Source organism: Artibeus jamaicensis, unplaced genomic scaffold (genome assembly GCF_021234435.1).
Source record: "Artibeus jamaicensis isolate MK-2021 breed Jamaican fruit bat unplaced genomic scaffold, CSHL_Jam_final scaffold_286, whole genome shotgun sequence".
NCBI classification, from domain to species: Eukaryota; Metazoa; Chordata; class Mammalia; order Chiroptera; family Phyllostomidae; genus Artibeus; species Artibeus jamaicensis.
The window spans coordinates 8,320,909-8,348,472 of record NW_026522034.1 but is presented as its reverse complement, the minus strand read 5'-3'; the positions used below and the strand labels follow the sequence as shown (position 1 = coordinate 8,348,472).

Genomic DNA, 27,564 nt, shown 5'->3' with positions numbered 1-27,564 from the left:
ATAAATTGGTGAGGGATTGCCAGTAAATATAAAACTACATTAAAACATGGTTCTTTAAAGTGATGTTTTATGGCATATTTAAAAAATCTGTACATATCTGATTTTTATGTTCTTACAGAAAAATTATTTTTTTTTAAATGCAGATATGTTGGGAAGAAGTGCTAACCGCCTGTTACTCCTACACCTTAGCCCTTTGCCTATCTTATTCATCTACAAGCCATCCCCATGTAAATACCATAGCTGACCTAAAATTCATATATAAAAGCAAAATTCTCATTCTTGTGGAACTAAGTTTAATAATTTGAGATTTGCTTACAAGTAATTTACTCTCATTTCCTTAATTTAGAACCACATTAAGCATGCAGTTCTTATTTTTTTTTAAAAACCGACAAAAGATATGAGTAAGAATATCACTGCATTTATTTTCATACAGGTAATTTTTTTACTGCTTCAACATTTTCCTTTCGAAAATAAAACAGAATCCCAAAGCTCAGAACTGGATCACTTGGCCCTTTCTCTTCTTATCTCCTCCCAGTTCAAAATGCTTGCATCTTTTAATGGCCAGCATCCTCTTGGATCTGCAGTTAGGCTCAACACATTCCAGCCTCAGCACAATCTTCTTTGTGGTTTTAGCCTTCTTCCGGAAAATCGGCTTTGTCTGCCCACCGTAGCCACTCTGCTTACGATCATAGCGCCTTTTCCCCTGAGCATACAGGGAATCCTTGCCCTTCTTATACTGGGTCACTTTGTGAGGCTGATGCTTTCCACACTTCTTACAGAATGTCCTTCGGGTTTTAGGCACATTGACCATCTTGGCAGTAAAGCTGTCTATACAAGGAAAACTGTGGTAAGCTGTTTAAACTACAATTAAACATTTTGAAATGTATTAGTAGTTTGCAAGTACTTATGGGAGATAACAATTAGTAATGTATAAATCCACCAACTATTAATTTTCCGTAAGTAAACGCGCAAACACGCGCACACCTTTTTGGAATGCTTAAATCATTGCATGGCTAGAATGAGACCAAAAACAGCAAGAGCAGCACAGAGTTCCCGTTACAGAGTGGGAGCTTAATTAACGGTGGCTCTCAAAAGAAAAGTGTAATGATGTTTAATTTCCTTTCGCAGAGAAGGCCAAGGTTCCAGTTCCATTTCAACTGCTCTCTGCACCCACTTCCGCGATGTTCTAGATCCCGTACATGCCCTGTTCCGTGCCAGACGGAGTAGCTACCGCTACGACCCGCCCCCATTACTTCTGGGAGAACTGGAGTCTGGTTTCACTCCCCCACCCCAAGCACCATTCACCCTCACTGCTCAGCCGCCCAGAAGGCTGACGTGTCCTTAACAAGTACCTCCCGGCCCAGCTGCGCCATGCCTGAGTCCCCTTCCAGAGGCAGAGGCCCGTTCTTGAACTCTACCCAGCCAAAGCAGCGGGTCTCACCTTCCCTTCCCTACCAGGGCCTAGTCCACCCCCAGGTTCTGGACACCAGAGGCTCCCGTAGGGAACCCTACGGCCCCAATTTTACCTTACCTGGAAACCCAGCGTCTACACACTCTGCCTCGCTCCGCTCACGCCTAACAGGAAAAGGAGGCAACGAACGGAAGTTGGAACCCAGCTTTGAGCGACAGTGCCACGGACCAATAGGTAGCGGGCAGCGGCGGATGGGCACCACTGCACGAGTTGCGGAAGCGCCAACCAACGGCCCAAGGGGCGGGCCGGAGGGGTGTGGGCCCTGGGGCCGCGGCGCTCGGCGGGCCAGTAGCGGGTTGTCAGAGCGGTCATTGCCCAAGTGGGGCGAGGCTGTATCGCTGAGTCTTGGTGGTCTGGGGCCGGCGTTAAGGATGAGAGCGCAGAGGACACAGGGCCGCTGGAGGCGCAGGTAACGAAGCTGGGGTTCCGTGGGGCCGCGGCGGAGCTTCTTTCGAGACTCGTGCTGAATGGAGAGAACCGAGGCGTGTACGAGCCCCGGCTCCTAGCGGCGGGACTACCGCCCGAGCTGCAGCTGCCAAGCGAAGATGTGTAGAGCCCCGGCAGCACGGTGAAGCCGAGAGCCTTCGGGCCCCAGGAGTTCTGGGGCCCGGGATGAGTTAGTGAGGGCAGCTGCGGGGGCCAGTTCCGACTGCTACAGGCCAAGGCGACGACAGCTGCCTGCTCGCCTCTTCCGTGTAGACGCCGCTAGCTCCTTCCCGCACCCTCCTGCCGGCGTTCCCGGCCCAGGAGACCATGAGGTTCCGTATCTACAAGCGGAAGGTGCTGATCCTGACGATCGTGGTGGCCGCCTGCGGCTTCGTTCTCTGGAGCAGCAATGGGCGACAGAGGAAGAACGAGGCCCTCTCCCCGCCTCTCCTGGACGCCGAGCCCGCGCGTGGCCGGGTTGGGGACCATCCCCCAGTGTCCATGGGCATCCGTCGGGTCTCCAACGAGTCAGCGGCTCCGCTGGTGGCGGTGGCCCCGCAGCCGGAGGCGGACAACTTGACGCTGCGGTACCGGTCCCTGGTGTACCAGCTGAACTTTGATCAGACGCTGAGGAATGTAGATAAGGCCGGCTCCTGGGCCCCCAGAGAGCTGGTGCTGGTGGTCCAGGTACATAACCGGCCCGATTACCTCAAACTGCTGCTGGACTCACTTCGGAAAGCCCACGGCATTGACAACGTCCTCGTCATCTTTAGCCATGACTTCTGGTCGACTGAGATCAATCAGCTGATTGCTGCTGTGGATTTCTGTCCTGTTCTGCAGGTGTTCTTTCCTTTCAGCATTCAGTTGTACCCGAACGAGTTTCCGGGCAGTGACCCTAGAGATTGCCCAAGAGATCTGGAGAAGAATGCAGCTTTGAAGATGGGATGCATTAATGCTGAGTATCCTGACTCCTTTGGCCATTATAGAGAGGCCAAGTTCTCCCAAACCAAACACCATTGGTGGTGGAAGCTGCATTTTGTATGGGAAAGGGTCAAAATTCTTCGAGACTATGCTGGCCTCATAGTTTTCCTGGAGGAGGATCACTACTTAGCCCCAGACTTTTACCATGTCATCAAAAAGATGTGGAAATTAAAGCAACAAGAGTGTCCTGAGTGTGATGTTCTTTCCCTGGGAACCTATACTGCCAGTCGAAGTTTCTCTGGCATTGCTGACAAGGTAGACGTGAAAACTTGGAAATCCACAGAGCACAATATGGGTCTAGCCTTGACCCGGGATGCATATCAGAAACTGATCGACTGCACAGACACTTTCTGTACTTATGATGATTATAACTGGGACTGGACTCTTCAATATTTGACTCTATCTTGTCTTCCAAAATTCTGGAAAGTGCTAGTTCCTCAGGTACCTAGGATTTTTCACGCTGGAGACTGTGGTATGCACCACAAGAAAACCTGTAGACCATCAACCCAGAGTGCCCAAATTGAGTCACTCTTAAATAGTAACAAACAGTACATGTTTCCAGAAACTCTGAGTATCAGTGAGAAGTTCATGGCAGCCATTTCCCCACCTAGGAAAAATGGAGGGTGGGGAGATATTAGAGACCATGAACTCTGTAAAAGTTATAGAAGACTGCAGTGAAAAAAAAAAACACAATTACAAAAGCAAAAGTGACAGTCTTCTATTTTTGATATTTGTCCCAAAGGACAGACAGTTGAATAAAAGAGTTTAAGGTTTGGGTTTCTGCTTTAATACAAAAAATTCTTGTAAAAGGTGTCCAATTATAGTAATCTTTTTCCTTTATGTCTGATTAAGATTTAAAACAAGTTTTAATTTGGGGAGTTGGATTTTAAAGCTTAGTATATATATCTGTTAAAGCTAATCATTACTCTGAGAGAAGAGGAGGAATCTTATTTAAATTGCATCTATTAATATTTTTACCTGGAACTTTGTATACGTTTCCATTTTCAAATTTATTTAAAGTTGTCATAGTAGTAAAAAATATTGCCACGAAATTATTAAGTATTAATGAAACAAGCCCAGTTTCACTCTACACAGTTACTAGAAAAGGATTGCTTTACTGCTTTTATAATTCAAAAGTTATATTTGTTAAACACCCTGTCAAAACAGAGTCAATATAAGTATTACAGATTCCTGTATTATTGTGTTAAGATTTGCCTGTGCTTTGGAACCTTCGTAGAACAACACTTTCTTTTGGAATGTATTTGATAAGAAAATTTTAACACTGTTTTCACCTCAATGTAGAAATACAGTGGGTTTTTTTTTCTTTTAGTGCTGCCAAAATAAAATAATCATTTTTGCACAAAGAGGTTCCTAATGGTTTTGCAGAATAAATTTTTGTGTATTCATTACACCAAAATTCAGTGAAGGCATTTTTAAAGTTTTAAAGTTTGTATTATATCTTCATATTTACTATTTGTACATTATATAACTGAGTCTGAAATAAAGAAAACCCAGCTCTTGACAATGCATTCCCTTTGGAAGAAACTGGCTTTCAAATTAGCCAGGTATAGATAACGAACAATAAAAAGCTGCTGTGCAAGTGAAATACAGCCAGGAACAATACAAAGTTCAGTCATGCTAAAGTACAGTGTTAGAGTGCCAGCTTTATTTTAACTGAAATACTTCTTAAAAGGACACAGTAGGAAACAGGCTTAAAATTTATTCTACATTTAACATAGGCATTTCTCTTAACAGTATGCAATCCCATTCAACCAAAAATTACTCAGACTAATTTCTGTACTAGATATTACAATCAGTCATTTCAAACTAAGAAAATTGTATATTAAGTAGTTTCAAAATTATTGCAGCAAATTAAGCATCATTATGGTTGAAAATGCATTTGGTCATCTAAGGTGGGGCAAATAGTTCTCTTGTTTTATGAACTAGCTACATTTATATTGCCCTTAATCCAGTCTAGTTCCAGATTTTATCTGGATTATACATGTAAATCAGGATGAGTAGCCAGGCTTTGCACCAGCTTTTGGTGCTCTGATACGACCTCCCCAGTTTAAAGGATTGAAGATATTAGGTAATTTCCAGGACTAAGGTAAGGCCAGATGTTTGAATTGGTACCTGTTTTTGGAATACATACCTCAGCTCATAGTCTTTGGGGTTAGAGATTGGGTTAACAGATTTTTCTTTCTACATTTTATTCCATGCTGTCCTAAAAATTTCTGTGAGGAAAATAGGCAGTAGGATATTCTTCTGGCCTCAAATAAAAACACTACTCCACAAAATAACAGCCATGATACATTATTTTCTGTTGCTGCCTTCTAGGTGTTATAAAGGAAATTAATTAGAAAACACTTTGTTGTCTTCATATAATAATATAATAATGATCATTTTCCCATGGGAGCAAATTCCCAGATTTTTTAGTTTTCCTGTTCTAGAATTCAGCTATGTATTCTATAAAACCAAGGGATGTTTTAATATGTAACAATAACTTCCAAAAAAAAAACCTCTAAAAAATTTAAAATTTCAAAGTAATTACTAAATAACCTGTATTATATGTGAATGCACATATATTTTATATGTATGTAGTATGTGTATGTGTGTGTGCGTGATGAGAAAAGTAAAATACAGTGTGGAATCAAAAATACTAAATTTCATAGTGTATTTGCATTATAATCGTTCAAATTATTATTACTGTTTAGTAAAGTTCTTTCATCTGTAACAATATTTCAAGCAAAAAAACCCCTATCCTATTTAGTGAAACTTCAAAAAACAGCCGCCCCAACACTTACATTTCTAGTTACATTCTTGAGAATTACTTTTTGTGACAGCCACAACTTAATATTTTGAAACTAATGGTAAACAAAAGAAGCCAAAAATAACACAGAAGTAAATATATACAGGTTATATATATTCAAACAACGTTTAGAAACAACATTTAGAAAACGAAACGTTTCTCATTTGAAAAGAATATACATCTACAGAGGAATGGAATCACAAAACTTAAATTGTATATAAACTCAATGTGTATATAAACTGAAAAATATCTTCAGTTTTCCCATTAGAATCAAAATTGCAAATTTTAATTTCTTGAATATCTTCAGTTTTAAGAGTGAACAGAATATATTTTAAACCGAAAATATGCTTTCTTGAGTAACCTTTGGTTTTAAGATAATGGTTAACAGAAACAAATTGTATTACATCCAAAATTTTTTAACTTTTAACCTTTAAATTCTAAAATTATATAGAATTAATCCAAGTCATATAGCAAGGAATTCTGAAAACTGAATGCACAATGAGTCACATGATCTTTAATAATCTGCACACTACCATCCTGCATATTGGTTTCTTTTATGTTGTCAAAACCAGATATATTGTGAACTGTTAATTCTTTCTTTTCATCCATTACTGGTTCTTTTAAATTATCTTTCCCTTCATTTGAGTAAACAGCACTTTTTTCTTTCAAAAATTCAGGTTCCATTTTTGACTCAGGTTGCTGAGACTTTCCAAATAGCACTGGGGAAACATCAAGAGACTCTTGTTGCAAGTTTTCAGCAGACCCACAGCTGTCTATTTCTAGTACTTTAACTGCTATAGATGAATCAGAATCCGTTGTTGAGGTAGTAGGGTGTTCTATTTTTTCTTTTTCAGTTAGATGACTTCCTTCATTGGCTCCTTCTTCCTTTTCCTGAAGCTGCTCAGAGTTACTACATTTTTGCAACTATGTCAGGAGAAACAACAAATTAATCATCCTTGGAAACAAACAGAAAATGAAATTTTAGTATCACCTGGAAAAAATTAAAGTTGTGAGGGAATAACCAACCCTTGCAGACCTGTAGACAGACTTCCTCCTCAAAGTCATCCTCCAAATGCTGCCATTTATTGACAATGCAAACAATGGAAACCTGTCATTAATTCTGATTAAATTCTTTCAATAACTTATCTGCCTCAGGATAAAAAAATCCTGGCCTACAAACTATTTATTTCTATTCATTTATTTATTTAAGAGAGAAAGGGAAAGAAAAAATTGATTTGTTGTTCCACTTACTTATCATTAACTGGTTGACTCTTGTATGTGCCCTGACAGGGGATTAAACCCACAACACTGGTGAATCCAGACATCCTCTAACCAACTGAGCTACCCAGTCAGGGCTTAGCAATCATTCTTAGAAGGGTATTCTTGAGTTTCTTGAATGTACTTGAATCACTGTGATTCTTCAGAGCCACTCTCCCCCTAATACATGCCATTTGTGCTAGTTAAATTATTTCTGCATTCAATAATGAAGTCTGTAAAAATGACCAAACGTAAGATTCAACTAGAAAGAATGAACTAGCTGTATGAAATGGTCTGAGAGTCAAAAAGACTTTTTTGTCCCTGGACTAACTTTCCAAATGTCAGTTTTTCTCTATTCTTCGCTTGACAGCTATTTTGGAGTTAAATGAGATAATGTATATGAAAATGAGTTGCAGAGTGTTTAGCACATAGTAAAATAAACATATAAAAAAGTCTTTACTACATTTAGTTTAAAATTACAACATCAAGAATTAAGTTATTCATTACGCTTCAACTTTGTCCTAAGTCACTATTCTACAAAACCCACTGAAATCCTTACCTTTGCCTGAATTTGAATCTTGCTATCAGTAACCTGAAGGACTTCAATTAAAGGTGGGGTTAGGGGTGTTGTCTGTTGGAATGGAGAGCTCAGGACGTCTTCAAGAAACTCATTAACATTTTCTTCATTTACAAATAACCTTTCCTAAAATAAGAAGAAAAAAATATATTCTGCTTTACAGGTCATATTTAAGTTTTATGTAAAAACAACTCATAAAACTTCTCACACAGTTCCGGATTACACTTTTAAAATGTTTGTTATTCCTATATCTTGGCAAAAGAAGACGACAGCCTTGAACACGGCAGTAAGAACAGTAAGAGTACATACGCATATAGGGAAAGACCCTAAAAGAAAAAGTTTAATTCTTTTTCTAGCTCTCTGTTAAATCTGAGGTATGTTTTCTCTCCTAGATAATCTTTCTGACAAGTGATATTCTCCTTTTCTCCTCTTAATATTTTATAAGAATAACATCACCTCTAGGGCTATAAATGCAGTCCCAGCTATGAAATGTACTTCAATTTTAGAACACTTTCTAATGAGTCCGCTAATGAAATACACATGACAGAATCTATTCAAATTCTGTCTTTTGGTTCTTGGTCAGGTAAGAGCCAAGTCTAATATCTTTGTTTAAAAGAAGTTTATTTTATTTTTAAGCAATGAGACAACCCAGTGTGACACTGGCATGTAGCTATTTATAACAATGAGGTAGATTTCCAAACCACTAAGAAATGCAAAAATCCCATTCACGAAAACCCCAAACACAAAGCAATTTGTTCATATTCACATCGTGTGAATACAAGTATACAGTTAGGGCACTGAAGGAATAACCATATTCATGAAATCAGTTCATTGTGACCCAAAATAAAAGTATTTTCCTCAGTACTTTCAAATAAATAAATTTTATAACTACAAATAAAAAGTCCATTATTTAGTCCAAAAAGGGGAAGGAAATCAGAAAAAGACAAGTCTTGAGGTTTCTTCTATTAAAGTGTTTAAACTTGTGAACACCTATGAAACAAGTTGAACCTTCAGAACAGAAAAAGTTTACTTTTCAAGTAATTTGCCTTGCTATTATTTGAAGATCCAAAATAACACTGTATTATAAAAACACAACCACCAAAAACATTTCTAAGTTTCCTATCTTGGAAAAGACTGTCATATTAATTATATAGGAAAAAAAAAAGAAAATATACCAGCCCTGGCTGGTGTAGCTCAGTGGGATTGAGCACGGGTCTGTGAAGCAAAGAGTTGCCGGTTTGGTTCCCAGTTAGGACACATGCCTGGGCTGTGGGCCAGGTCCCCAGTAGGGGGCACAAGAGAGGCAACCACATACTGATGTTTCCCTCTCTTTCCCTTCCCTTCTTTCTAAAAATAAATAAGTAAATAAATAAATAAAGCTTTAAAAAAATACACCAAATAGTTTAATTTTTAGTTAGCCCAAGGAAAAATAATATGTATTTACAATAGAAATGGTTATGATTAAAATACAATTTGCATAAAATTGTCTTCACAATGTAATGACTGATTTTACTATAAAGGTACTGTATTGGCCTAGATCAGCTAGTTGGAGCATCCTCCAAAGACCAAAAGGTTGTAGGTTCAATCCCCAGTCAGAGCACACAGGGGAGGCAACCAATCAGTTTTTTTCTGTCTCTCCTTCTTCCTCTCTAAAATTATTAAAAATATCCTCAGATGAGGATTTAAAAAAAAGATACTGTATTCAGTGGTTGTAACCCATCAGGAAAATTCCCAGTGAATATTTAAGGTTTATATAAATATTTTTTATACTTATGTGTAAAGGAACAATTCTGAACTTCACAGTCACAAATCAGTCTCTTCACGTTATAATTGTTTTCATATAATGCATATAGCAATAGTCATGATATATTATCTATCTACCCACTACTCTTTTATGATTTTTTAAAAATTTAATATTTAGAGCCTGGTCCAGTGACAGTGAGATGTAAAGATAAAAACATTATGATTCATCAGCCTTAGCAAATGTGATGGTTAGGAAATATTAAATCTATTTCAAGCTTCAAAGACATAAAACTGTTGCCATAATCCCATTTTTGTCTGGTTTCTTTGCTAAAATAATGTTACCATACTAGTAAATCAGATTAAAATGTATTCTTTACTATTTTCTCTACTGCTTGTCCACAAGCTTTCTTCCCATATTGAGTTACCTTCACATTTATTAAAGACAATTACAGGAAAACGCCTGCCCTTTCCTAAATTTCCCCCTTCTAACGACATAAACAGATAGTCAATTTCCTATTATCACCAAGTATTTTACCCAGCCCTGGCTACTCAGTTTTACTGCTTTTGCAGTCTTTCAAATTAACCTCTTCTCACAGAAGATACCCCTCATAAAATAAATGTAACTTATTAGCAAATTTCTAGAAAAACAATGGGGAAGAAGTGAAAATTTCTGGCAGGTGAAAGCCCAAGGCCCAAAACTTAATTTTTAATATATAATCCGTGCAATTTGTGTTGTTTCTGGGAATTGAACCCAGTTTTAAAAATTTACATATAACACTGATACGAACCTCAGCCAAAACCACTGATTGTTCACTTACGAGTTTACAAAAGTTCTTTACAACTTCAAATTTTAAGGTTTGTTTTCAATATTTGCCCATAGTATTGTAGTATTGAATCTGAAATTCGAGAACCTCAAAAACCCCAAAAGGTATAGTAACAACTACAATGGGCATACTAAATTATCAAAATTATATCCTAAATAAATTAGGTAAAAAAATTTTTTAACCAAAAAAAAATTAGGTAATGCTCAGCCCAGTTCTAGAGTATATGCCCAAAAGATGTGTAGCTAATGGTGCTGTACAGTTTAAAACATGTTTACATTACTCTTTGTTAAATGCCCGCCATTGTGCCAAATACTAGTAGGGATGTAAAGATTGAAAGAGAAGCAAAAAGATGTAATTTTAATGTAACAAAATGCCCACCTGAGGACAACCCCACCAATATCAGCGACTAAAAATGAAGCAGCACTATATTATGGTTGAAAGGGCAAGGGATTTACTTAGATTGACACCTGGTTCTGAGTTCATTTTCCTACATAAGAAATGTAGCTAAGTGACATTTGCTCTCTGGAAGTAAACTGATTACTTTCTATAGTCGGACAATGTTATTTACCAACTTAAAATACGGCCCAAACAGAGTGCCTCTCAAACTCAACCTCTTTCAGAATATGACTAAAGTTATAGCCCTTCTCTCCAGAAGAAATTATCCTCAATTTTTTGCATACAGTTTTAGAGGTTTATGGATCTTCGGAATCCATTCATGTCCTCAGTCAGTGGACTCCTGGGAAGGAAATGTACTAAGCACAATTTTGAAAACTTGAAACTCATCCATTATAGGGGATGCGTGCTGTTTACTGCTTTGGGGTATTTTGTTTGTTTTTCAATATTCCTTTAACGAGCAATGACATCTCTCATCACTTGTATCAACTTCAAGCCATTTCGAGAGAAGTTCCCATAGAAAAATACTTTGGGAGACATTTAAAAAGTAAGGTAGAATATGTCAAATATTAAAACTCGATAAAGAACTATTACCTCTAAAGAATCGTTGTTTAAACCATAATACCACTCTCTCCAATATCCATAGCACCCTGTAGATTTGGCCAGTTCTATCACTGCATTGTTTGAAGAAATGCTAACCACTGGTTCTTTGTTACTCAATTTATTTTCTGGAGCAAACTGCAAGAGGAAGGAATAATAAACTAAGTCTTGGGTGGAGAAGCACAATTTGTACCGGAGGGGGCTCACATCCCCTTGAAGACTTTGCGGCTGGATCCAAGGCACCTGAATTAGCAGAGTCAGGGATTCTTCATCCTGTTTACACTGCAAAGGAGGACACAGAGGTCCCCCGCTGCCTGTCCCGGGACCATCCATGACTGGATCAGAAGACTCCCAGCCCGTGTCTCCCCGGGCCACGCGGGTCACAATGCTGAGATCTCCACACGCACTCCTTCCTCCTGCAGAAGACCCTCCGTCTGGGTGCCCGGCTGAAATACAAGGAGCGATTCCACCACAGTCTCCCGGTGAGCTCCCAGTGCCGAGAAGGTTTTTTTCGCGGCAGTCGGTATCCAAAACCACTTGCGCGCCAAAGTCCCGTTCCTCCAGTTCGGAAACAAGCTCCTCCCCTGCAACATCTGGAGTAGTGATCCCGGCATCTACAGCCCCAGCTCTGCTGGGAGACGAGTCCTGGCCCCCCACGAGATCCCCAGCCAAACCAGTCTGGCCCTCGTCAGCGGAAGTGCAGACGGCGCCATCAGTTCCGGGTGGGCCTGCGCTCTCTTCCGGCTCCGTGGCGGGCTCCCGGCGCGCTGCCGACTGCGCCACGGGCAGCGTGACCACCAGCTGTCGCCGGGTTTTGTTGAATTGCGCCTTCCCGTGGCTGTCGTCCACCGGGTACGGGAGCGAGAGCCGTAGTTGGTAGTCAGGTTTCTTGGAGTCCAGGCACAGCAGCTTTCCCGTCACCTCCAGCGCCGCCTGCTCGGCGGAGCGCAACAGCGGCAGCTCGATAGTAACCACTAGCTCCTGAGGCACGGGGCTGGGGGCCGAGTCCCTGGAACAGCGGTAATCCTGGAGGTCCACGTGGTGTCGCTGCACCACACTGTAGCGAGGTTGGGTGGGGGCAGGATGCGGGACCGCCTCTGGAGAGGAGGGAGCCGGGTGCTCGGGCCTCACAAAGTTCCCGGAGGCTGCCAGAGACCGGTAAGGGTAGGGAAAATCGGGGAGAGGGCTCTCCAGCTCCCCTTCGGGCCGGGCCGGGACACCCCCGGGCAGGGGTGTGCGCAACACGGCTGCTTCTGGGGTCCCCTTGTATTTGATTTTCAGCATCTTGGCATTTCTGTGGTCCAGCTTCACGCCGAACTGCTTCTCGACGGCCTCCAGGGCCGTGGAGTCCAGCATCTGGCGGAAGCGCTCGTGGCGCCGGGCCAGCGTGAGCGCGCCTGGGTGGAAAACCACATCATAGACCATGTAGCGGGTGCCGCGCCGCCCTGCGTACTCGCGGCCGGGCGCCAGGCTATAGGGCAGGGACCACTGGCTACCGGTCGCCGCGTTCACAGAGCCTGGCCGGCTGGTGGGTGCGCTTACCAGCGTGTTACTGGCCACATTCACGAAGCAGCGCCGCGCTCCATCCAGGCTGGTGCGCAGCACGTAGCCAGGCTTGGGGTGCACGAACCGCACCTCCACTCCGCGCTCACGCTCCAGCGCGGTAATCTCCTCTTCGTAGCGCCTCCGGTTCTCGGGGTCCGTGAGCTCCTCGGCATACTGGGAAAACATTCGCCGGAACTCCGGGTCCTGAAAGGCGGAGGTGAGCCGCTGGACCTCCTCTCCGCTCAGATCTAAGTCCTCTAGCGGCGAAGAGGCTGCCGCTTTTGCCATGCTGCCGCTCGGCCCCTATCTCTAAGGCCAAGGGAGATTTTATCTGAGGCGAGGTGGACGGGACGGGTGGCGGAGTCGCTGTCCAGAGGAAAGTGAGGCAGCGGAGGTCCCCAACCGCCAGAGAACTTTGCCTTGGGCAGCGCGTGCTGGTTGCCACGGCGACGCCAACACCTGAGAGGAGGGGCAGGAATTGGAGTAAGATGGTGGAAATGAAAGACATAGCATCTTCATTTCTTGGATAACTGCCCTACAGTCTATGTTTTTTGAATAACTGCCATGGCGCAGTTACTTTTGCGCTAGATTAGCTATCATAATAATGTCGTAATTTCTAGCATTTTGTACATCATTTCATTGTTCACAACACTTCAAGGTAGAACTGATCCCTATTGCACATACACGATGATGGACCCCAAGAAGTTACCTGACCAGGGACACACAGCTAGTGTATTCACAAGCTGTGATTCACAGCTATATTTATCTGCTTTTTGCACTGTACTAAATATTTCAGTCTTCTGGATATTTAACATATAGTTTGCCTGTAACAACCCTCATTTGGGGTAAGAGATATAGGCACACTGTTAACAAGTAACTAATGACTAACAAACATATGACTTCATTACTAAAAGTGTAATTATAAGATACCACATACCACCTATCGAAATGGCAAAAACTTTTTTTACAATTACTATATTTCTGTGGGGTGGTGGTAGAATTTAATAAAAACTTTCTAGAGAGAACTTTGGTAGCTGTATAAAAAGCTTTCAAGATGTTTATACTTTCTCAGTCCAGCAATTTCAACTCTTAAGAGCATGCTCAAGGCAACTTTATGATTCTAATGGTTTGGGAAGCATCTAAGAACTCAACAGTGGGACTGATTGAGCAGATTTTGGTATGCCATACTATGGGACTTTTTGCAGCCAGAGTGATGTTATAGGTGTGACTATAGATGCCGTAATTATTAATTAGTAGTTGTTAAATCCAGTGATTATTTTTCTGTTCTCATTTTGTTGAAATTCACCAACATTTAACACAGTTGATGTTGTCATTACCTCAGTGACAAGGCACTTTCCAGGTTTCTCTCCTACCTTACCATATACTTAACCATACACATAGTCTGCTTTGCAGGTGTTCACCTCTGTTCAACTTCTCAGTGGAAATGCCTCAAGGCTGGGTCCCCATCTGTTCTCCATTTACACTCTCTCTTTCACAAATAAATTTATACTCATAAATATCAAACTTACATATCAGGTTCTAAACTCCAGACTTCTACCTCCATCTGTGCATTTAAGGTCTCCATCTAAATGATTTAAAGCTTAAGCCCTTTAGACTTGAAATATTCAGGCCAAAAACAGAACTCCTGACTCCCCGCAATCTGCCCAGTTTTATGATCTCTTGGCAGCATTCAAAGTGGTTAACTGTACTGGCTTAAAACACACATTTCTTTTAGTTTGCAAAACCCCATGGGCTCCCATTTTCTTCCTCCTCTACTTGCTCCTCTTCTGCCAGTTATCTAAATGTAGGAGTCACTGAAGGCTTATCCATCAGCCCTGTTATCTAATCTTATTTCTTCCAAGATGATCTTAATTCAAGCCCACAGCTTTAAATGCCATCTATGTTCCAGTTCTTTCTTTAAACAGAATTGATTGCATACTTGCACACCTACCAGTTGTGCAACAAAATCATTCTGCTCCCAGGATGTGAAGCAACTGGCACTTGTATACTGGAAGTGGGTTAATTATTGGGTCTATTGGGTTAATTACTTTGGAAAATTGCTGTTGGGTAGAATGTATATCTTATGACTAAGAAATTCTATTTCTATCAAAAGACATAGACTATATTTTGTCTATTCATAACATCCCTGTAATAGACAAATAGTGGAAATTACTCATATTCCCCTCAGTAGTAGAATGGGTAAATAAAATGTATATATTCACAATAAATATTAAAAAAACAATGTGGATGAATATCACTAACAATGTGAAAGAAATCCTATGTAAAATAATAAATACTGTATGATTCCATTATATAATAGATAAAACTTGGAAAAATGAATGTTGAGCCCTGACTGGTGTGATTCGGTGGGTTGGGCATTGTACCACAAACTGAGAGGTTGCCAGTTCCAGTCGCAGTCAGGAGGGCACATGCCTGGGTTGCAGGCCAGGTCCCCAGTTGGGGGCATGTGAGAAGCAGTCATTTGATGTTTCTTTCTCCCTCTTTTGCCCTCTGTCTAAAAAAAATAAATAAAATCTTTAAAAAATAAATGTTAAAATGAGGCTTGTCATTGTCTTTTTGAGGGAGAGTGAGGTGTTGTGACGGTGGGGTGGAGAGTAGGAGTTTAGCTTCTGGGGTGAAGGTCATGTTCCATTTCTTAATCTTGGTATTGGTAACAGGGTTTGCAGTTTGAAAATTCATTTAGCTGTATGTACCCAAGCAACAGGGCTTTTCTGTATCTCATACTTCAATTTCAATGTTTTAAAATGTGCTTTTTAAAAACATTTTTGCCCTCATGGATCTCCTGTGGAACAAGACCAGTGACTCCAAAATTTTATCTCTGGTGCTACCTGACCACTGAGCTCTACATTCATGCCATTGCCTACTAGATACCTCCACCTAGATGTTTGATGATAGGCATCTCAAAATAGAAATCCTGATTTTTTTCCTATCAAACCTGTTAATTCCATCCACTTAGCTGCTCAAGCTTAAAACCTACGTGTAAGCCTCGATTCCTCTTTCCCCCACCCTGCACTGCTATTCAGTTACCTAGTCCTATTGTCTCTGTATACTCTCCCAAAATACCCACTTCTTTGTATTTCTGGTCTGAGCCTCCCTCTTCTCCCTGGCAGACTTATGTAATAGCTTCCTGATGTCTCCTCTTCACCTCTTCCATTCTTACGATCTCCTCTCCACAGAGTATCCTTACTGACATTTAAAGCCAGAGCTGAACTCCTAGTAGGCTTCAATCCAGTTCCTTACTTGTGTCCACAAGGCCCATTATGCTTGATCCCTGACCTCCGTACCACCAGATTTTCTCCACTTTAGCCTCAGTGGCAGAACATTCACTGTTCCTGTGCAGTCTGTGCACGGGCCCTGGAGTCAAGAACTTAAATGTCAACTTAGTGACTCCCACCTTCAGGACCCATCTAAAATTGCCCACATCATTTTCAGCATAGTTCATACTTGGTACTTCCTTATTTTAGGGTATGGCTCACCCCATTTGAAGGTAAGCATTGTGAAAGCAAGGGCCTGTCTTCCTGGTTTTCTTCTGGATTCCTCAGTATGTAGAATATACAGGGGTGGGCAAGAGTAGGCTTATAGAGAACTCTGTGTTAAAGTGCCTGAGTGTAGCAAGTAGACTCATGGACGTGTGAATAATGGCCAGCAATTTGAGCACTATGAGATTATACTTGAATGCACTGTGCCTTTGTGACATTCTTTTGAATTAATAAAGCTGTTGTAATCACAACCTGTGTGTTTTTCCATATGAACAACTGTCAGCCTACTTTTGCCAACTCCTGTATTAGGCACTCAATTATTTGATGAATGAAGAAAAAGGCAAGTTTGGTATGTATGGTGTGACCCTCAAAATATATTTATAGGAAAAATAAAAGGGTCTGCCTTTGATAAGAGGAAAAAAAGAGGCAGAAACACAGGTACAAAGGCAGTAAAATAGCAATGAATAAGTACCTATCAATAACCTTAAACGTAAATGGATTAAATGCTCCAGTCAAAAGACATAGAAGAGCTGCATGGATAGATGCTAAAGGGTCTGCTTGAAGAGAAGGAAAAATATATGCATAAAGAGACATTTGGAATGATCTATACATAAGTAATAACAGTCTCTGATGGTAGAATTGCAGGTCCTTCAAACTTTTTTATGACTACTTGTATTTATTAATTTTTCTGTTATGAACTTGTTTAATCCTCACCTGAGGACATTTTTTTTTTCATTGCATTTAGAGACAAAACGGGAGAAACATTGATTCATTACCTTCTCATACATGCCTAGTGCCCCAACTGAGGGATCGAACCCACAACCTGGGTACATGCTCTGACTAGGAATTGAACCCATGACCTTTCGGTCTATGGCGTAATGCTCTAACCGACTGAGCCACACCAGCCAGGACTATTATGAACTTGTTTAGTAAAAAGTTTAAAAATACCCTGCAATTTAGGTCTTAGAATTACTCTGAAACAGCCTCGAGGCATAAAGGTGAATTCTGAACCTTTAAAGCATGTGAGAGATCTATTTTTGTTGTTACAACCCTGATGTTGGGTAGGGTAACAGCAAACCAAGGCAGGGAGGAGGAGGAAAACCTGTCTCACCTATTGATCCAGCAGTCCTGAGCCCAAAGTCCCCAGAGATTTGAGTTCCTATTACTTCAGAGAGGAATGTTACATAACAGCTAGGAATGAGCAACCTGGGGGCGAGTAAAGTCAGGGCCCTCACTATTGCAGTCTAGCAAAGAACTTAATACAGGAGACTAAAAGCAAAGGAAAACAAGTCTCAGTGACCCAGTCGTCATGAGTAGTTGGGTGGGGCTGCCAGGCATTCCAAGTGAGCAAAACTATGATAGCGCAGGAGGGGATTAGCCCTCAAAAGTCTGTATCATTGCCACTAGCTGGGAAAAGAAAAACTTTCAGACTGGATATTCATCGCAAGCCTTAGAAGGGGGAATGGGAAGAGGCCCACAGTGCCCAAAGAAAAACCCATAAACAACTGGTTAACTGGCTGCCCTCAGTCCCATATACAAAATGAATAAATGGAATCTGGCGGTAGATAAGGATTCAAGCTAACAGACCCCCACACATAGGTACATGTGGGTAGTCATGTCCCCCTGGGAAAGTTGGCACCACTTTTACCTGTCAATCAATATGTAACTTCACCTCCGCCCTGCCAGCTACAGAACTCAGAACAAAGGGCTGGCTCTCTTTGGCTCTTTTGCCACACAGGGGCCCTCAGGCAATCTGGGTGCTGGTCACCCAGCCTCTGGCCACTCTCCCTTTTGCTCTCCCATTAGAATTCAACACTAATAAGCTTTCCCTGTACATTAATAGGCTTACAGGTGTGTAATTCTTTACTGTGTCAGTACCAAATAACCATGTCAGTAAACACACCCAATGATTGGTTTCAGCTTATTTTGTTACCTTTGTAACTTGAAAATTCCAGACAGGTTTCATCTTTATAGCATTTTCAAACAGGAAAACATCACACTACACACATGACAATAGACCACACCACTTTGGGAATGAGAATGAAGGCTCTGAAAGCTGAGAGCCTTCGGAGCTCCTGAGCCTTTTGACACTGTGAAACTAGAAGTGGGGGTAGGCTCATGCTGATTTTTCTGAGTGGGGAGAGGGCCTGTAGTTTTCAATAGATTCCCTAAGAATTGTCCATGCTCCACTTTGCCAAATCTCTTACTATGTGGTAGTCCCTTTCCCAACAGGTCCTTGGGGAAAAAATGTGTTGAAAAGCTCCCATGTCCCAAACAAATGATCTTTTGACTAAAATTCATCTCTTGAAGAAAGGCTATCTTTATTAAAATATGAATGCCTTCGAGGGAGATGGACTGAGTATTAACCCCTTGGTGCAAACTGCTTGACCTTATTCTTCCACAAATCTACGCACTAGAGGTCCAGAACAGATAGTCTGAGACCTACTGACAAGCAACTGGGCGCTCTGGTTTCTGCAGTCCCGGGTGTGTCCTGTGGTTTCCCCACTCGGGGATCAAGTGTTGCTTTTCTCTCTTAGAGAAATCTTACCCATTCGCATCTTGTGTGATCTCCCTGGCCCCTGCTGTGACGCACACCGTCACATGGCAGACCCTCGTACCCAGATTTCTGCAGTAAGATCAGACGTGCATCAGCTGATTAAACACCGAGTCAGGGAGCACACCACCTGTTTTGACCCAAAGCAGAAAGAAGCCCAGGATATCCTTTCAGTGCTGCTTCTCCACTGCGTCACCTTTCAGACCTCTGCTTCCTTTTCATTTCTGGATGATGCCAATCCACACCTGGTTCTAGTTCCTGTCTTACCTCATTCCAATACTTACTGCCTGCCTCTGGCAATTTCTCTGCTCTTGATTAACTCCCTTGCTTCATTTCACTTCACCTTGCTAACCCCTAAATAACACCTTGTCTTTCTACCCATTACGGGTGTTCCTGAAAAGATCTCAAAAAGCTCATCTTTATTTACGGAAGTACTTATTTATCAAATGAATGAACACTTTGTACCCAATTTCCACTTCTAACTTTCTACCCATCAAGTTTCACATTTAGCCCCATGGTTCTCATAACGACCAAAACCTTGCCACGTCCATTTCACTACTGCTTTCAAAATATAAGTTGTAAATTTTTCCAAGCAGCCTAGTAGCTTTTGAACTTATGCTTTAATTTCATCTTTAACTTCAATTTTCCCAGGCTATTTGAAATTAAAGTTAAATCTTGTTCTTCTAATATCAGGCCTCTTCTAACAGTCTTCCTAAATTTTCCATCCTCAATCCATATCTCAATTATCACTTCATCCTTAACCACTAATTCGTTTATAATATTCACATTAAATTTTCTCAAGGAATTTTCTTTTTAATATGTCATTTTTGTTTTTTTATCATAATTCTTTCCCCCAAAAGCTAATTTTCATGGAAAGAAATTTCTTCCGTGCTAGGCTCTTTTAATATTAAGGATACTCCTCAATTTGAAATACTCCTGTACCTCTAACAACTTCCTGTCATTTGGATTCATTTCTGGGCCATTACTGCAACACTATAAACTAAAAGCAAAAGAATGATGTTGAGCCCTGGCTGGTGTAGCTCAGTGGATTGAGCGCAGGCCTGTGAACCTGAGGATTGCTGTTGATTCCCAGTCAGGGCACATGCCTGGGTTTCAGGCTGGTTTCCAGCAGGGACACATGAGAGGCAACCACACATTGATGTTTCTCTCCCTCTCCTTCCCTTCCCCTCTAAAGATAAATAAATAAATAATTTTTTTTTTTAAAGAATGGTGTTGAGTAATTACAGCCAATATGGCAAAAGATGCTGCTTCAAAGTAAACATGTCTTTTAAATGTATAAACCACAGGGACTATGTTTTTAAATTTCCAGTGCCAAAATATAATCATGTAACAAATATCAAAGTGATACCCTGTAACAAAGGTTTTCCCTGTCATTAGAATAAATTGTGTGACTTGAAATTCAAACAGGTTGAAAACCGTCAAATATATTGTTAGGACTCTTGCAGTGATTAAAAACCTAAGTTGGATTAAAATAATGATTCAGAAAATTTAAATATGTTTTTCTTAAAATGAACTTTAACGTATGACTAGTATAGAAATAATGAAATTTCAGTTTTTAAGTACAAATGTATAACTAGATTACATCTTTATATACATTTCATATTTTTCTTAATAGATTAGAAAATATTTTCCCTATAAAATTGTATAAAGTATACCACCTTGTTTATTATAACAATAGCAATATTTCACAAAATACAAAATTAAACATTCTAAAGTTTACCATAATTTTATTGTAACAATATGAAAATTACATAAAATATAAAATTAAGCAAAATATTGATGAATTTTGTTTCTTCAGATGGTCTTCTAGAATTTCAAAAACCTTGAAGTTTGCTGAAAATAGAAAATATTCATAAAATGAAACATTTTGGAAATCTAAATTATACATTTAATATTTAGTTTTAGTTCATTGATTTTTAAAATACATGTATATAGTTCCAAGTTGAAAAGGTGATGGAAAAATACGCCAGTCTCACACTCTCTGCTCCCTAGAAACAACTGTATATCCTCATAAAGCACATCCTTATAAAGATTGTCTAATCACATACATTAATGTGTTTTTATAGCACATACCCCCACACAAGTGGTAGAATACTATGAACACTATTCTATACCTTTTTCCAATCATTTAATAAATATATTATGTTTATAATGTAACTAATCATTTCATGCTTTAAAATCTAAATATATTAGAAAACTCCTGATAAGCATATACATTTAAACCATTTGTTTTACTGGTATAAAAACTACAGTAAAAACAGTTGTACCCATTTTTATTCATAAGTCAGAGTATACCTGTAGGATAAATTCCTAGCCATAAAATTGCTGGTATATGCAGGTTAGGTCTTAAGAAATCTTTTAAAATTACCCTCTATAAGTTTTTACCATTTTTTATTCTGACCAACTAACTCTACAATATGATTTCACAAATATTCCACCCAAAGATTTCTTCTTAGGAGAAACTAAGTAGCAGGAAGACAAAATTATTATACTATATCTTGAAAACTTTTCATTCTCCCCCAAAATAGACATATATCAACTTGTTTGACCCAGCCCTGAGAAGATTCCTCATATTACCAATACTAATGATAGTTTGGAAATTATGGCAAGGTTTTCAGTATCAGAGTCCACAGAAGATAAAGGAACCAACTATTTCAACTCCACAAATTGCAAATCAAGTACTACTTTGCTAGAAACTGTTAAGAGGGACAGGCACATAAGCAACTTCCAACACAGTGTTAAGAACTATCAGAGGAATCTGTATAAAGTTCTTAGAACACAAAACAATTCTGCTGGGCAATCAGGGAACATTACAGGAAATGAAACCAAAGTGTCTTGTGCTGTCATAATAAATCAGTTAATTTCCTGCTGTGGGTTATTTGCTTATATCCCAACTTATTAACAGACATAAAATGATTTACAGAGATAAATGTTAAAAAACGGTAAAAGTAAATAAGGAAACTCAGGTAAGGTGAAAATACAGATCAGAAAAGGAGATGACACTACAGCTGCACCTAACTTTTATGCTTGTAATTGCTCTGCGGCTTCAGAGGCGGGCTGCGCATTTGGCAGTGCTCCTAGCAGCTAAAGGGAAGGGAATCTGTTAGAAGGTTTACAGGCTCCCTAAGATAAATCCAAACAGTTTCTTGGGACAGGCAGAGTTCTCTTGTTCTGGGACCTGTTTAAAGATCTCAACACTGGTTTTCATAGCAGGATAAGTTTTAAACCAAATCTGAGTTCAGTAAGTCAGTGAGAAGGTGGAGAAACGTGTTCCAGGTAGACAGCCCTCAGAGGTAACTTAATTCTGGGGTCACAAAATCAAATGCCCTCAGAGGCATCTGTATCTTGACAACAAGAACTGGTGAGACTGGAGTAGATGGCTTCCCTTACCTAAAGGCATTCCAAATCATTTTTTAAGTCATTGACTTGAAAGAGAGAGAGAGAGAGAGACCAATTTGTTGTTCCACTCATTTATGCATTCATTGGTTGATTCCTTGTATGTACCCTGACTGGGATTGAACCCACAACCTAGGCATATCAGGACAACACATTAACCAGTTAGGCTACCCAGCCAGGACCCAAATCAATTCTTATTTTATTTTGTTGAATTCACAGTGGGCTAGGTAAAGTTAAACACATGTAAGGCTGATGGGTTAAAGACCTTTATGAGAGTATCTCTTCATATAACCTTTATGGCGTTATATTCCAAAAACTAAGCAATGTCTGGAATATATTAAGAATCAGACAGCCCATGCCAGGTGACTCAGTTGATTGGAGCATCATCTCATGCACCAAAAGGTTGCATTTTCGATCCCTGCTCAGGACACATACCTGGGTTGTGGGTTCTGTACCTGGTTGGGGTGTATATGGGAGGCAACCAATCAATGTATCTCTCTCACATTGATGTTTATGCTCTCTCCCTTCTTCTCTCTCTAAAATCAATAAATGTATCTTTGGGTGCAGATTAAAAAAAGAAAAAAAAGAATCACCCTGGCCGGTGTGGCTCAGTGGACTGAGTGCCAGTCTGCGAACCAAAGGGTTGCTGGTTCAATTCCCAGTCAGGGCACATGCCTAGGTTGCGGGCCAGGTCCCAAGTAGGGGGTGCTCAAGAGGCAACCACACATTAATGCTTCTCTTTCTCTCCCCACTCCCTTCCCCTCTCTAAAAATAAATAAATTAAATCTTTAAAAAAAAACCCACCAGAATCAAATATATGTCAAATAATCAAAGTAATAAAATAGACTGTCTCATAAAGTGAATAGACTTCAATCCTCCCTGAGTATTGAGCAGCAAGAATAATGCATAATTGTTTTTTCAAGAAATATATACAAGAAACTGTTCATCATGGGTTCAGGGTTAGGAAGCAGAGGTATTATTCTTTTGAATTGTACACTTTTAGGCATTGCTTGAAAATTTTATCATGTGATTGTGTTGATTTTTATTTTAATTAATTTAGTTACCCCCCCTCCCCCCCCCCAAAAAAGAGACAACTGGGTTGTGTCCGAGTGACGAGGTATTTTCTAAAAAGAAAATTGAGGGCAGTTATCTGGTTATTCATTCTTGACAGGTAGTGGAAGCTTTTAAAAATATCTTTGATTAACTGATATTGCATGTTAGGATGTCTGAATCCAAGGAACATAGTGTCAAAATGCATATTATGGGCTGTAGAAGTACAGAGCAAGCTATTTGCTAAATCTGGGGTGGGATCCTGAAACTTAACATTTTTAACAAGGACCTTAGAGGATTCCGATGCAGGTGATCTATAGATCACCCTCTGAAACCCACAACCCACCTGGTGATTATTCTCTTATTTCCTCCATGACCTCCCCATTACCACGATTGCACCCAGCCCCTTCCATCTTCTTTGCTGCCAATTTAAAGCAGATTACCTAGGCTTTGAGACTCAACTATGTGGAGGGCAGGGCTGACCCCTCAGAATACAAAAACCATTAGGAGTAAGCGTGTGAGAGAACTAGCCCACCTCCAGAGCTGGTCTGAGATTTCTTCCCTCAGAAAACAGTGCTTGATCTATTTCATCACAAACATGCCATCAAGTACATACAATTCCATGTCACACAGCATGACCACAATAACTTCAGCATAGAATACTGGCAATGGGTCACCGCAAACATTTTTAAAAACCTCAACACACCTACAGAACATATGATCTTTAGCAATATAGTACCATGAAACAGTTTCTTCTACCCATTTCTGTGGATACACTTACCTATCTTCTACTGTCTTATTGGAAGGATAATAAACTTTGAATGAAAATCCACTTCTTGGAAAAGAGCCCTTTGGGGAGAAAAAGGCCTGTAAATAAACTCAACTTTTACAGAAGAATTCATATGTTTAAAATCAAATTTCTTGGTCATGACTTTAAAAATAAAGTTATAAGATGTGACTATAAAGTGATGAGACAGATTTTTTCTTGATCTTTTCAGAGAGGTGTTACTATATCTCCATTTGATGCAAGTCTTTCAAACTGGCTAGACCAGTGCAAGCAGATATGATTAGAAATGTAAGTAGGAGTGGCTCTACTTAGTGTTAGAGCTAAGTAGTACTGTGCAATGCTAAAGATCCATATAAGACAGACATCTTTAAGAAGCCTCTCTTGGCCCTCTCTGCAGTGAAAATCTGGGTTTGATGACCCTCCAATGTGTCCTCAAAGCCACTGAACACATACGACTGTGTCCACTACTAAATTCTAGAGCAGAGACTCTGTCCCATGTCTGCATGTCCCCAGCACTAATACAATGCCTCATTCATTGCAGGCATTCATTAATGTAAACAAGTATCAAGAAGGGATGAAGCAATGTAAAAAGCAAGTTTTGGGTCCAAAAGGTATATAAGGTAAAAAGATGTAATGATGGTGTAGGAAATGGTTTTACTCATTACAAGATGAAAAGGTGGAAAAATCAGAAATAAGATGTTTTCAAAAAAAGAATTAACTATGAGAATACCCAAACTGTTTAGTTTAAATATGGATACAGCCTCACTGTGAAAGAATATTGGAATGTGAATAGAGTCTACAAAAATGAGGTCACAAATTTCAAATAAAATCAAATCAGTTGACTATGTTCATCCTTAGAGTAGTTTTCAACCGAGGACAATTTTGTCCCCCAGGGCACATTTGTCAACTACCCTCAGACATTCTTGATTGTTACAGTTGGGGGCTGCTACTCTCATCCAGTGGGTGGAAGCCAACGATTCTGCTAAACATCTTACAATGCACAGCACAATGCTCCACAACAAAGGTTGGGCCCAAAATGTCAATGGTTCTGTGGTTGAGAAACCCTGTCTTAGAGGAAGCTGGACATAATACGTGTGTGTTTGAAGAAGCAGCAACCAATAGTTAGTCAGGATGTTTCTAGAAATGACCTAGATGAAGCAAAAAAGTATTAAGGTCTAAAATTCACAAGAATCAAGGAAGCACAGAGTATAAAACCTCTGGTGAAGACACCTTGACATTGACAACAATGTTCATGCTGTGTTCCTTCCCTAACTTTAAAAAGTCAATCATACTTCTGTAGAAATTCAGAAGCAACTTCAAGATTCTGAAGCAATTTCAAATTTATGGATAAAAATGAACTTTAAAATGTGTCCCATTAAGAATTTCCACATTTACCAGGTTTAGATTTTGGGGGACTTGGGCAATTTCTAAAAATCAAAAGCCTTCTCAAAGGACAAGTAGCATCAATATGTTCAAAGAGAATGGATACAGGGTCTTCAAGATATTCCCAGAAGGAATCCCAAGGCAAGTTACTTTGAAGGGGGAGAATGTTCATTTGGATTTATAAGCTTTGGTTTATTTATTTATTTATTTATTTAAAGAAAAAGTCACATTACTTTATAGTCACATGCCATACTAAAAGTTTAAGAACTTTTTGTATATATCAAATTAATTCAGTGTTCCATTAATAGTATTTTTACTCCTACAGTAATTTTATTAAATGCATATTTTAAATTTAAAAAAATAACACTCTAGTCGTGACAAACTCTGACTACATAATAACTACATTCTTACTGGGTTTATGCAGAGACATTCGGTATTGGTCAAAGTGAAAGGATCATATTTGTCTGCGATGACAAGTAGATCAGGCACAGGATACACTCTCAAAGCAAAATCATAAGCCCAGTACACCGGGCAGACATAGAGGGGTAGAGGAGTCAGGTGTCCTTGGGATAAGATAGTCTTTACAAACTAAAAAGAATGACACAAAACAAACTTTAGTTCATTTGTAAAAGTTAAAACAGCTAACAAATCATTTCAAGTTAAAAATTAATTACCAAAAGGAATTAGAAAATATGAGAAACAATTAAGACGACTTTGTACCACAGAGCAAAGTTGTACCTGTTTGGGAAACAGGTATGAAATGAGATTAACTATGCTGTAGTTTAGGAAAAATTGATGAGTTTTCATTTAATACCATATTCTGTAAAAGCTACTTCCCCAATGTTTATAATGGGGCAACTATACTTACAGCTATATAATAAATTCACACAAATTCTGTTCATCTAAAAATAATTCCATAGCTTGAGTAATGCCAAGAATAGATATGTAACCTATGTAAGCTTTAAATATTATAAAATAAATAGAGAAAATGCTCTGCATGATCTATGTTCATACTTCTGAAAACGGGGACATGTAACCAGGTATTGGTAATTACATATCTTAGAACCTTGAAGCTACAAGGTAAACACTACACATCTTCCTGATGTAGACATAGCACAAGAAATATTTAATAAACATGAATGTTTTATTAAAACAAATATATTTTAAAATATAATATTTATGAATTTAAAAGCTTAACAAGAAACTTCAATGAAATTTCCTGCTTGTTCTGGGTTTTCCTCCACACATTAGGGGATATTTCAGTGAGAGATGAGAAACACTTACATAGTATCAAATATTACTGACAAAAGTATGTTTAAGTTATTTTGAACCATAATATACATAGGAGAGGAAATAATCAAGTAGCTTAAAATTTTATGTAATACAACATGTAAAATAGTTTCATAAAGAAAACTCTGAACTTACATGACTAGGAATATCCAAATTACTACTAGGAAAACGGACACAGTTTCTGCACATTTTATTCACTAAGTCTTCCCGAAACACAATAATTTCTTGTGTACAATACTGAATTCTGAAATACAAACAATAGTTGAATTTGACTTCATCAGAAAAAATGAGGTAATTTAAAAGGCAAAATATTTTATAATACCAAACCATTCCCACTTTCCATTGTTGACCGCAGCAAAAATTCAATCAGAATTTTCCATTCATTCATTAGTAATTCATTGGGCTCTTCATATGTGTTCGGCACTCTAGGAATGAGCAATCAAAACAAAAAGATCCCAGCCCTCATGAAGTTTACATTCTAATGAGAGAAGGCTGGTCAGAGAAAATAAACAATATACATGGTAATTATATAGTATGTGGGAAGATGGTTACGAGTATGGGAAAAATAAAAAGGTTCACTAGGACCATCTGTGGGAAGAGAAGGTCTAGAAGGCTGGAGTATGAAAGCGAATGATCAGAACAGGTAGGGCTCATGATGAAGTTTGATCTGAGGACAGACTTGGAGGAGGTGAGACAGGCAGACAGAGGAAGAACACTGCAGGCGGAGGGAACAGGTAGAGCAGAGGCTCCAGGACGGAGCATGCCTGGCACATCTGAGGAACAGGAAGAAAAAGCTGTAGTAGTGACTGGACTGAATGAGGAGGAAGAGTAGGAGTAGAGAGCAGAGAGGACACGGGAGGCATATCATGCAGGGCTCTGACTTCCATTGCAAGGATATCGGATGTTAGTGACTGACGTGAGGGGGGTCCCATCTTTCAGGATCATAAGGGCCTTACT

The 27,564-nt window shown here is 39.7% G+C and overlaps 4 protein-coding genes across 9 annotated transcripts in view; 1 reads left to right on the top strand and 3 right to left on the bottom strand.

Moving 5' to 3' along the window:
- Window positions 1-398: 398 nt before the first annotated feature.
- Window positions 399-1,639, bottom strand: RPL36AL (ribosomal protein L36a like). Of its 3 annotated transcripts, none has more exons than XM_037128706.2 (2): window positions 1,532-1,639; window positions 399-828 (listed from the first exon to the last, which is right to left on the bottom strand). In XM_037128706.2, the coding sequence occupies exon 2, from the start codon at window positions 809-811 to the stop codon at window positions 491-493; it is 321 nt and encodes a 106-aa protein (XP_036984601.1). In that variant the 5' UTR covers window positions 812-828; window positions 1,532-1,639; the 3' UTR covers window positions 399-490. The 3 variants fall into 3 exon arrangements, with proteins under 3 accessions (XP_036984601.1, XP_053512805.1, XP_053512804.1); XM_053656830.1 differs by having other exon boundaries at window positions 399-824; window positions 1,532-1,612; XM_053656829.1 differs by having other exon boundaries at window positions 399-842; window positions 1,532-1,605.
- A 59-nt stretch (window positions 1,640-1,698) lies between these two features.
- On the top strand, window positions 1,699-4,243 carry MGAT2 (alpha-1,6-mannosyl-glycoprotein 2-beta-N-acetylglucosaminyltransferase). The gene has a single exon (XM_037128704.2). The coding sequence runs from the start codon at window positions 2,225-2,227 to the stop codon at window positions 3,554-3,556; it is 1,332 nt and encodes a 443-aa protein (XP_036984599.1). The 5' UTR covers window positions 1,699-2,224; the 3' UTR covers window positions 3,557-4,243.
- Window positions 4,244-5,507: 1,264 nt separating this feature from the next.
- Window positions 5,508-12,914, bottom strand: DNAAF2 (dynein axonemal assembly factor 2). 3 transcript variants are annotated; one of them, XM_037128702.2, is made up of 4 exons: window positions 11,325-12,572; window positions 11,076-11,219; window positions 7,504-7,647; window positions 5,508-6,611 (listed from the first exon to the last, which is right to left on the bottom strand). In XM_037128702.2, the coding sequence occupies exons 1-4, from the start codon at window positions 12,504-12,506 to the stop codon at window positions 6,141-6,143; spliced, it is 1,941 nt and encodes a 646-aa protein (XP_036984597.2). In that variant the 5' UTR covers window positions 12,507-12,572; the 3' UTR covers window positions 5,508-6,140. The 3 variants fall into 3 exon arrangements, with proteins under 3 accessions (XP_036984597.2, XP_036984596.2, XP_036984598.2); XM_037128701.2 differs by having other exon boundaries at window positions 11,076-12,914; XM_037128703.2 differs by lacking the exon at window positions 11,076-11,219.
- Window positions 12,915-20,454: 7,540 nt separating this feature from the next.
- POLE2 (DNA polymerase epsilon 2, accessory subunit) overlaps window positions 20,455-27,564 on the bottom strand; it is a 34,945-nt gene continuing 27,835 nt past the window's right edge. For both annotated transcript variants that reach the window (XM_053656898.1, XM_053656899.1), the window contains exons 16-19: window positions 26,743-26,851; window positions 25,729-25,905; window positions 23,929-23,996; window positions 20,455-20,534 (exon numbers count right to left, since the gene is read on the bottom strand). In XM_053656898.1, coding sequence (XP_053512873.1) covers window positions 20,516-20,534; window positions 23,929-23,996; window positions 25,729-25,905; window positions 26,743-26,851 — 373 coding nt within the window. In that variant the 3' untranslated portion in view covers window positions 20,455-20,515. The remainder of the gene's footprint in view (window positions 20,535-23,928; window positions 23,997-25,728; window positions 25,906-26,742; window positions 26,852-27,564) is intronic.